This window comes from Eurypyga helias, unplaced genomic scaffold (assembly GCF_000690775.1).
Source record: "Eurypyga helias isolate BGI_N326 unplaced genomic scaffold, ASM69077v1 scaffold2904, whole genome shotgun sequence".
Taxonomy (NCBI): Eukaryota; Metazoa; Chordata; class Aves; order Eurypygiformes; family Eurypygidae; genus Eurypyga; species Eurypyga helias.
In genome coordinates this window covers 562-12,264 of record NW_010245463.1, presented here as the reverse complement: position 1 = coordinate 12,264, position 11,703 = coordinate 562, and the positions used below count along the sequence as shown (strand labels likewise).

General features: G+C 39.9%; 1 protein-coding gene across 1 annotated transcript; it reads right to left on the bottom strand.

Annotated features, from left to right (window-relative positions):
* Positions 1-258: 258 nt before the first annotated feature.
* OAT (ornithine aminotransferase) lies at positions 259-10,196 on the bottom strand. Its single transcript, XM_010150064.1, has 9 exons — positions 9,973-10,196; positions 8,791-9,015; positions 8,581-8,676; positions 6,703-6,830; positions 5,272-5,394; positions 3,616-3,744; positions 2,516-2,629; positions 1,565-1,709; positions 259-639 (listed from the first exon to the last, which is right to left on the bottom strand). Exons 1-9 carry the CDS (start codon positions 10,169-10,171, stop codon positions 479-481), a joined length of 1,320 nt encoding a protein of 439 aa, XP_010148366.1. The 5' UTR covers positions 10,172-10,196; the 3' UTR covers positions 259-478.
* Positions 10,197-11,703: the final 1,507 nt, after the last annotated feature.

The following is an 11,703-nucleotide window of genomic DNA, read 5'->3' as shown; positions in this document are numbered from 1 at the left end:
TTCAAAGATTTTGCAAGCTACAAACGAGAAACAAAAATTCATTCAAAATAACAAGTGCTTCCATCCTACACCAAGGGGCAAAAATGCCAAATGTGGTGTTTTGGAGAGTCATACGGGAGGGCAAGACCATGAAATAATATAAATCACACCTTAGACTTTGGCCAAGACTTTCAGTTATTAAACATTTTCACAGATATCTCCCCCCAGACATTCTGACTTTGTCCAGTAGGTACATGACTAGATGAACAGAACCTCACCACTTTATTTCCAAGTACTCCAACATTGGAAACTCTTTGAAATCATTCTTTATTTTCTTCAGAGCCATTATAATTTAAAGACATAGCTACATTTTAAGAGTTAAGTCCTCTTAGATAGAAGGAATGAGAGATGCTTGCTTCAAGAGCAGGCCTTCATCGCACATATTTCAACACACCACCGTGGGTCAGTCAGCAGATATATTTTTTAAAAGCCAATGTGTTCAGAAAGACAGAATGGTCTTATGAATTATTTCAATGCACTCCCTGATTTCATCCTCCTTAATCACAAGGGGCGGTGCCAGCCGAATGATATCACCATGCGTCGGTTTGGCAAGAAGTCCGTTATCGCGAAGCCGCAAACACACCTTCCAGGCATCATAGTCTGCAATTAAAGGGAAAAGAGAGAGACACTTAGAACACTACAGCAGCAAAAGCGGCAGGGTTGCAGCACACAGTACGTGGGGCCAGACTGTAAACTGTTTGCCTTCCGGCAGCGAAAGGATGAAGCGGGCTCCTGCTCACAAACGAGGCGCTCACTTCTGAGCGACACCCCAGAACTTGCAGTGAACCTGCGAGGCTGCTGCAAACCTGCAGTTTGTCTGAAGGGGTTCACAAGTTTGCCTCCAGCACAGAAAGCATTTGCTCCTTCACAGCTGAGCGCTCGTCTAGGGAGATAGGAGAACACCTGGAGAGGACTTCAGGCATAAATGTGAACCTTCTATGGATTTCAGCGTGTCACACGCGTTTCTTAGGAAATGACATCTCCCTGCAGCACTTTGTCACTTAGCATACTTATTTCAAAAATAATTGTCTGCTCTGGCTTTTAAGCCGTTTTCTGATATAATACAAGGTGTTAATCCCTAGAAACTTGTTCTCAGTCATTAGCTTTTTCCTTCCTTGCGCCCTCCTGTATTCACTGCGCTCTAACTATCCTGGAACAACCAACCTTGGCCAATCTGTCCGTCATCTGACAGAAGCCACCTTTGCAGATGGGGTCAGTTTTGTTCAGGTGAGGAGACAAAAGGGTATTTGTTGGGAGATAGATTCACCATCAGGTCTGAATGTTATGAAATCATAAAATAATTAATTAAAAAAAGACAAACCGTGTTCAGAATTACTTAGTAAAGAAACCCGTTTTTAATAGCACACAGTCACTTGAATAAGTTTTCAGTAGGTACTCTAGCCAAGATCTGAACCTAAATAGGTTGTCTCTCTCTACGTATATGCATCCTCCATCATGATACTTTCAACCTAAATTAAAAATATTTTTTCATTCCATGGTTGTGCAGTTCATTATATTTTCTTACCTTTGGTTTCCCGAATTACAATTGCATTTAGTAGTCCTCTTCCTCTTACAGAAGTTACAATATCAGATGGTGTCTTCATGAGCTCATTTCTTAGTATATTACCCATTATTTCTGCATTCTTAGCCAATTCTTCCTCTTCAATTACCTAAGGGGAAGTCAGATCTACAGTCAACCGATGGGCATTGCATTTGTTTCACGTACCATGCTGAAATGGATGACTAATGACATCACAGTTGCCAAGATACAAAAGCTGTTGTATCCCAAGTGTCACTGCAAAGGCTGCGCATCCAAGCAGATTAGTATTAAGCCTTTAATCATTCGTGTTTACAAGACACAATAATCTCTTTGAATTTTTATTCCGAATTAACTGCTTTTCATTTGCTGTTATTTACAAGGCAACAGTAAACCCCTGAAGACTTTTAATCTGCCCAAGTCCACATATTGGGTAACGATGAGGCTTTCCGAGTGACCTGCATTACATGCAGGCAATTATGCAGTCACAGAATAATTAAAATATGGACTGTGGACAAGACATTTTACTAGATTCTGTTGGAGCTCCAGTAGCATGTGTGTGTTATTAAGCTCAGAAAGCAGCAACCTCTGCACTACAGTATAGTAAAAAGAGTCAATTAAAAAATGTCTTAATGAAATTAGGAAAACTATTTTACAGAAATTATGTAAGCACCTTGGAACTTCCCCTAGATATATTTTATTTTGTCATTTAAGACATTAAGACCACAACATACATAGAAATTTGGACATATTTCCAGTAAAGACTTCAGAATTTGTTTGGTGATCTATGCCAACAGTTAACCAGTACCAATTTTTCCATTCTTAAAGCTAGATTTCTACTTGTAGCATAACAAATAATATCACTTATTTAAGCAGAGATCACGTCAGCGTGATGCCCTGTCTCCTCTGGAATCCAAATCCCTATTACAACACACAAACCTCCAGCGCAGCTATTGCAACACGGCAAGCTAATGGATTTCCTCCATACGTAGATCCATGTTCACCGGGCTTAATGGTCAGCATAACTTCATCGTCACACAGTACTGCGGAGACCTGAAATAGTAAGGTCAGATGATTCATTTACATATATAATTAAAACACTAAGCTTTAATCTCTCTGAAGCAAACTTTTCCTCGGGTGTCAGAAAAGGATAATTTTCAGCCTATGTTGATAAATCACATTTACAGCTCTGGGGAGAGGAGAGCGTATCTCAAAATCACGTAACAGCTTAATCCTCTCAACTACATTTAGTTGCACTGGTAACAAAACACCTAACTGCCGTTGAGGGGCATTTCAACAAACAGAGTATTTTTTCAAGAGTTTAAACTTCAATAATCTGTTTATCAAGTCAGAAATAGCTTCAATCGGCCAAAAACCAGTTCAAGGCAGGTTGGCTGTAACTTTAGCAGGAATTTAAAGTCGCTCCAAAGAGGATAAAACCAGTCATGCGGGCATGCCAAGCAAGTGAAACAATGCCAGTTGTTCAGAAATAGGTTTATAATATATGTTTTAACACACATTACATATTTTTTTTCCTTTACATAATTCATCGAGAAATTAATCACAGCAAGATTGTGCGAAATTGCTCTCCAGAGAGTCCAAAAGACTAACCAGTAATTCCAGAACGAAAGGCTGACCACTGGACAGTGATCTTTCCTGATAGCATAATATCGAACTGAAGAAAACAGATACGCCAAATCTATTCCATCAATCAAAAAGGGCAAAACACTTAAAAAATATCACCAGCCTAAGAGGATGGTATCTAACAACTTGTCACCCTAAGTAGTCAAGGATCAATGCAGAAAGCTGAGGATACTATATAATCATTTCAGCTATAAACGCAACATTATGCATTCCATTATTTTCTGACGTGTCTCTCACGGGTTGGACTACCTGCGTCATAAATCACAGTTAATCTATTAGACACCAATTTCCAAGCACAACAAACAGCAGATTTGTTTGTCTTCCAACCTGTAAACTTTCAGGGTTAATTACTTAAAAACCGTTATTCAACAAATGGGTATTTGTCTGTTACTCACAGGGTATAAGCCACCAGAAAGGGCCTTTCCAAGAAGAACTAGGTCAGGTCTCACGTTTTCGTGGTCAACAGCTAGCATTTTCCCTGTTCTGGCTAAACCAGTCTGTACTTCATCAGCGATGAACAGAACCTTTATGGAGACAGAAAGAAGAAAAACCCACACATGAGTGAGAATGACTTTCACTCCCATTCCTGACTCAGTTCAGCCCGTACAGCGTAACTGCACGCAGCGACAGACCTTCCGGCTGCATTAAGCTACGTACACAAAGGTACCTCTTTAAACCTCCTGCAGACTTACATATTCCAGGAAAATTCAAAATACTAACAAGAGAACATACTGTCCTCTCTCTCCAATGTTTTTAGCATATTCTTTTCTACTTAAGTCATTTGGCACATAGGGTTGTCCCACCAAAATCTGTGATTATAATAAGGAGTGGGATTTCCAAAAAGTTAGGATTCATCCATCTTTGCTCCCAGTGCATCGTCCATACACTGATTTTTGAGAGCTTCTGAAAAATGACAATTTAGGAACTCTGCAGGTTTTGTAGTCTGATGTATAAGTGTCTAAACTCTGAGACCCTAAATCCAAGTTTTTGATCTTGTTCTCCTAAGCTGCACTATTGTCACGTACTACTATTTGTAAAGTAGCTCTTATTTTTTCTGAGAGGTGACTATCGCAGCAATAATAAAGAAAACTTTATTAATTATATGTCAATACCTTCCTCTGAAGGTACAAAAGGATTTATGGGTAGCACTTGCAAATTAGGAATCATAATTCTATCGGAACAGAGATCACTGATTTTTACAGACAGGCAACACCAAGGGAATTAAAAGCTGTAAGTCACCAGATTTACTGTTTGTTGTTTTCCTTACGCTTACAAAGGACGTAGCCTGTGCCTGCGGGAGAACCTGACTGGATTGGTCCTGGAACAAGAAAGCATGGCAGGCTGCTTGTGAGAACTGACAACTGAAGGACACGGGAATATATATAAACACATCTTCCCACCCTTCCAGGGACACTGAATGCAAGTGTAACGCAGCGTGTCTTCCCTAGCACAGAAGAGCAACTACAGATGTAACGCTCCATTATCAAGACTAAATGTTTCTTAGCAGAATTCAGGCAGGACACAACATTCAGGAGTCAGGAACGTGGTATGAAACAGAATCTGAGAAAATGCTGAAGAAAAGAAAACTGAGATCTCTGCTTTTCAGAGCATCTGACCATTTTCTTTAGTGTTTCATTCTGTGACCTACTACTGTTACTAACTCCTGGTAGCGCTTAAGCACTCCAGCAACAAGGTCCCTGGAGAGCCGTGGTAGAAACACTGCAGTAACTGCTTTCTGGCCCAAGAAACTTATAACATGAAAGACAAATCAGAAGTTAAATTTAAAATAAAGGAAGCTTCAAGAACATTCATTACAAACTTAAAAATCAGTGACAGCAATAAGAAACAGTGAAAAATGTACACAGCTAAGAAATACTTCTGGTAAGGTATTGCCAGGGGATACAAGAAGGATCCCTGCCCTACTCAACTGAAAGGAAAGGGAATTATTAAAGAGTGTGTGAAGGCCCACACCCTGCAGACGAGGTAACATTACAAGATATGCCAGTAAACAGTGTGGTGTTTAAGCCACCTTCTTACAGCGAATTCCTTACGTTGTGTTTTGTGCAGAGGTCCCGCACTCCTGTAAGATAACCCTTGTGGGGAACAACCACACCGGCTTCACCTTGGATTGGTTCAACCATGAAAGCTGCTACGTTGGGATCTTGAAGGGCCCGCTGCAGAAACGGACACAGGGATAGGAAAGACAAAAAGAAAAAAGAAGAAACTTTTACCCAGGTCAAATTTAACATGTAGCAGACAGCATATTTGGCAGTTAACCCCGAGTGCCATTTCAGTTCCAACACAGAAGCCTATGTCACTACCTGCCTCAAAAAAAAAAAAAACCCCACACAGCTAATGTGCTTGCTTGGGAAATTAAAGCTTCAAAATTGCAAAACCAGACAAACAGATTATCCGATCAGTTCATAATTTACCTCAGAAATACACTCAGTTTTGCATTACCCCATACAAGGCAAACAATTGCTCAACGCTTCCCCTGTAGACCTCAAATAAAAAGAACGGAGCCTCTCCAGAACAATTTTGTCACCTTGAAGCAAAGTCCACAGCTCCGCTCTTGCGCCATCAAGTTCTAAAAGGTTTAGAAGTCCACGAGACTCAAGAGATGTAACGATTCCCAGCATGAATTTACTACAGCTTTCCTCAGTATTGCCCCACAAACAGAACGAATTCAGTTATCAGTCTGACAGGTGTTTCAGGTCTCCAGAGCGCGTTGACACTCAAGGAGACGATGCGCCCAGATGGTGACAAAGTGGCAATGCCAACGTTCCTAGTGCTTCATGACTATCTGTGTTTGGCTGGAACCCTCTTGCCTCCCACGTCCAAAATCCAGCATCTGATGGCTACCATCAACCACCATTTCTTCAATACCCAAGCTCACATTATGGGGGTGGGAAATTTTACGCTAGTCAAGGTCCACCCTCCCCAACAGATTGAGAGGATGGATGTCAGAAAACCCATGGAAATGCAGAATTCCTAGCTTTCAGTAGCTTAAGTGAACCATTGGCCTAGCATGGTTTTAAGGATGTTGTGAAACTGGAAGGACTTGTTTGCAACTTCAGTGAGTTCTACTCATATGGCTATTGAAGAATGCACAGCATTTCTTGGAGAAGTAGGTAAAGATACTAGTTTCAGAATCCAAGTCCTGGCTTTGGAATGTATGCTGCTGATCTGAATTCCCTTACGGTTTATCTGCTGTTCTTCATTTGTACCTTGAACACCTTAGTGACGTGGGAAATGAAACAGATCATGTGGTTTTCCTTTTACATCCTCAAGAAAAACAGAGAACCAAAACCAAACTAGAATTTACCCACAATTCCTATATGAAATTATCACATAGGATTCTTATATATGCCTAGATACATGTATCACACTGTCAAAGCATAAACGTCTGATTTTCCTACCATGCCATTTACCGAAGCAACACTAAGATGATTTCTTATAAGAGAACAAAAATTGTCCAATACCTCAAGAGCTGGCAGGTCATTGTATGGGATCACTTCAAAACCTGGCATAAAGGGTCCAAATCCATCATAGCTGGATGGGTCGGTAGAGCTCGAGATGGCAGACATTGTTCTGCCCCAGAAGTTGCCAGCTAAAAGAAAACCACCAGAAAAACCCCAAGAACACAAGAGGGAGATTGTTACAAAACTGACTAAAAGCCAGAACAGTTTATAGGACATCACACTTTCCAAGTGGTAATGCACTCTAAGAGTTGTCTAACATTAGAATATTAGCATCCTTCTCCTGATTTTTAATATTTTGCATTGATGCCATAAATACATAGTGCTGACATATCAAAAGCACATATCAAAAATGAGAGAAAATTATACTACAAGACTTGGCAAGTATACAAAATAATTTCCATAAGCTTTGTTAGTAGTCTGAAAAATCGAAAATAGCTCAGGAAGATATCATCTTTTTAAAGGCAGATGTACAGGTTTTATATAAATATTACTCACAAAATGCAGACAAAAAAAAAATAAGACACCAATCATAATTTAGATCCTAAAAATAAAGATACCAATAAGCCTAAAACAAAAAAATTTATTCCTGTACATTTCAAAGTTCCCAGGGAATCCATTTGTATTTGTAAAAATATTGTGATATTGCACTATTTCATATAGCAATATCAGTTAAAATGTCTAGGAACCAACTATCACCAAAAACTATGATGTATTCATTTTCATATTTCAGTTACAACGCCATACTCTCAGCTAATCAATAACAAGGTGCTTAAAAACTCTAAGGAAGATTAAGGGTTCAGTGCCTTCATAGCATTACAAGCCTTTTCTTTCCCTCACTGATTTCTTTTGTAACTGTAATCCCAGGAGCAGAGGACGTTCCCAATTGGCAGGCAAATCCCGATGTCAATTATTACAGATGTAGGCATCCCTCCTTCCTAATCACCAACGTAAACAGCATCCCACCGTTCCCCACAGCAGAACAAGCCCTGCCACACTCAGCTAAGTCACACGCTTATCGCCTCAAGGTTACACGCGTGCAACCCCCATAGCCTGAAACGAAGGGCTGAAGACAGAACTACGCGGAGCAGAGCAGAGGATGTGGTGATGGCAGGCCATCTCCCCGTTAGCATTCCCTCCTCCGTACTGCCTCGCTACCAAGCCCTGAATCTACGGCAAGTTCTCCGGACTGATGTTTAAGGCCACTTTTTGTTCTGACCCAAGCTATCCAAGAGAGCTTTTTTCCTGCCAAAACACTGGGTTTTGGTAAGAGAAGGATTATTATTTTGTTCCAACTACTTGGCACATAATTAAATATTGAGCTTAAGGAGACGGGATCTTAGTAATGGAGAGCATATCCAATCAAATCAAACAATTCAGAATACAAAGATACTGCACTTCACACCCAAGCAGCAGTAAAAACAGCACGGAGGACTAAATGCACTTTCCATGTGACTTCAGGCAGTCACTCATCCATTTTTGACACCTAAAAAGGTTAAGTAGTACAAATAAGGTCCACTTCTTACATTCAGTTGCTGTTATAAAGCTTTATAATCCACCTTATTAACTGTTTTCCTGCCTGTATTTAAGCTCATTGTTGCACTTCCCTTGCAAAACCAGCCACGACCAGCAGCTCCTGACAAAGCACAACGACCCCCGCCGCACACACCTCCACAAGGGAGAGGATCTGAAATGGGTTTGCCATAGGAATCACATTCCTATCTCTTGCTTTTACAATCACTCCTGTTAATCACCTGTGTTTCTTAAAGGCTATTACATACATTTATAATCCCTTGTGACTATTTAAGGAAAAATCAGAGTGCTACAGCCACAGCTCTCTTCCTCCTCAATACATCAACTCGTAAGACACATGTTACATACCTGCAAAAATAATTTTTGCTTTGTATTTTGGAATTCCTTTCACAGAGTACGCCCACTTCCGAGCCAATTTACAGGCAGTTTCTCCAGCTTCCACTCCTAAAATATAAAGTAATACCATTATCCCACTTGTACATGGGACAAACCATTGATAAAGTACCAAATGCGACAAAACCATTGAATCTCACAGACAAGAAATTAATTTTTTTTTACCTGTGTTCATTGGAAGCACTTTGTTATAATTGAACATTTTGGTGACAAACTCCTCATATTCACCAAGTACATCGTTGTAGAACGCTCTAGATGTAAGGGTCAGTTTTTCAGACTGAGCTTTCAGAGCGTTCACAATCTTGGGGTGACAGTGGCCTTGATTAACAGCACTGTAAGCACTCAGAAAGTCAAAATACTTTCTACCTTCAACATCCCACACGTAAACACCTAGAAAAACAAAGGTATGGTCAGTACACAAAATAAAAGAAGACACGAGATAATACTACATGGTATAAGCTAAGAGCTAAAACACAACCTGGTCAAATATAAATGGTATTACCACTATTCCTTAGGGCACATCTAAAAGGCTCTCCAAGAACAAAATAATCAGTTGGCAAGAAGAGCATGGGTAACAAAACTAGTACAGTAGAAATAAATACCCAGGAGGAATAAAGAAAAGAAACATTTCCCATATAAAGCTGCAATTTCACTGAGTTACTAAGTAACATGAGAATATTATTTCCCCTCCAAGTCCCTGTTTCGGCTCCTAAAAAGTAGATAGAGTACTTTTGCAAGAGAATGAATAAGAATTGGAGGTCTTAAAAGAAAAAGCAAAACCAACAGAACTCAAAATAATCTCAAAATATAAGAGACTGACAGCTGTCAGCTGTCAAAACACGTACTGATAAAAATCAATGGATTGCTACGCTGACAGCATTTCAATATAAACTCAGAAAGTTTAACCAGGAGAGCCCCTTAAACATAACTAAAGACAAGAGAAAATATAAGTTCAACAGTAGTACAGGAAGAGTAACCAAAATAGGGTTCCAATGAACCTTTTCATTTTCACCTTAACATTAAACACCTCCACACAAGGTAACAGAAGAAAAAAGTTGTTTGCAACTTTCTTGACGAGTTATTTGGAATTATGAAGATTCACAGAACTTAGACCTCTATTTAGATAAATCATTTTAGAGCAAGTACAATTTTACCAGGTGGCCTTACACATCATTATTCAGTTCTCTGACCAGCAATTAGCTGTCTTTATATCATCAATCATCTCAATCCCACCAACCCTGCCTCCCCAAAAAGCACACCAAAGGTTCAGAAATCATTATGCCACACTCCCATTTCATTCACACACCCATCCCAGCTACACCACCCAGGGAAACCTAAATAAAATACCTTTTCCTTTTTCCAGAGCAACGGGTAGTGGGTGATAATTGTGGGCACCATATTTAGCCTCACGTTCAAATATGTAATCAGAGGACGGAGGTCCCTGAATGGTTTTTTTAGTAGCAACTGAGGTGGCGGAACTCAGCGAAGCATGAACACCTCGACAGAGAACAGCAATGCTCGGAGAGCGGGTTAGCTTGGAAAACATTCTTGACTTCAGGTATGCTGTTATAGATCTGAAGGGGAAAAAAAAAAAAAGCAAGTTAATAATTAGCACTAAGAATACTTCAGAAGAAATGCGATTGAGGTGGTTTTACTGCCAGGATTACAGGTTCCTCAAGTCTTTTATAATTCCATCAAGAAAGTTTATATGAAGTATAAATGAATGCAGTACTTCCTTCAAGTAAGTCCTTTTTTCTATCTTAATATACACTCACAGAAGGAAAACTAAGATGTGTGACTCGCCCAGTCTATGAACTAGTCACATCATTTCTCCTGTAAGTGCTCCTTTTTCACTGTGCCTTAACTAGATCTATGGATATAAACTACAATAAGAAAGTTAATCAAACTTTTTGTGCTATTGAAATGCTTTTGCCTAACAAAGATTTCCACAAGACAAATCTTGTCACAAACCCAGAAAGTAAATAATGTAATACTGGAAAGAAGCACCTGACCCAAATAATGTTTAGCTGATAATATTATCAAATTTGATAAAGGGTTGATTAGTTTTAACTGAGGTCAGCTTTAAGCAGCTGAATTTGTGAATTTTTTTATAAATTGTATTCTTGATTTTAAAATATTCTCACCTACACATAAAGCACTCGCTGTCAGGAGCATTTAAGACCATCAAGAGACAGATGAAAAGTAACAGCATGTCAGATATTAATCATTACAGCACCCTGTATTTTCTTAGTTATGCTTGGTGATTTCCCCTGAGCACATAAACTTGTGCTGTCAACATCTCAGGGCAGAATTTGAGGCGACAAACGCACCTGTATTTCCTCCCTGCGTATGCACCTCAGTCCGAGTAAAGACATGCAACAGTTAGTCCCAGAGAAGGGAAGCTGAGTCGGCATTTTAAAAGCAGCTGAAGCAAGCTGCACCAGGTTCAGGGGACAGCAGAGCCATCATGGAAACGATGATCTTTAGCAAGACCCAGTTCTCAAAGCTCAGGTTTCTTATCTTGCAGAACATCACACTTACAAACCATCAAAAGGCATTAGCCCAGAAGGAAGATCATGTATGACAGTGACAAGCACGCTGAGTATCAAACACAGCCTCCTTTATAACGCGCTCCATCGCAGACTTTAGAGTTAAGTAACCTTGACGCCGCTGCACTAATCACAAAAGCATGCTGTGAACTTCACCAAAATATCAACAGCAGAATGCAGGGAGGCTTTACACAAGGGTGCAACTCTTATTTCAAGCTGCTTGCAGAGACAGAACTATTAAGTCATGGATTTATTCTAAATTTATTTTGGAAAAGGTCTGCACACTGGACGTATCACCTTAAACAGAGAGGCCTTTCTTTCAACAGACCCCTCAGACACTATAGTGCTTGCTCACTTCCAAGCAAAGCCAGACTGTTTTCTGCACCTACTGAAATCAGCCAGGCCATCCAAAGTCTTTCGGAAGAGTCAATACTCTTCATTCCAGCAAGAGATGACGAGCAGTTCCTCAGCTCTGGGCACTCTACCAGCTATCATCAACACCGTTAAATATTAGCCATTTGCGTTAATA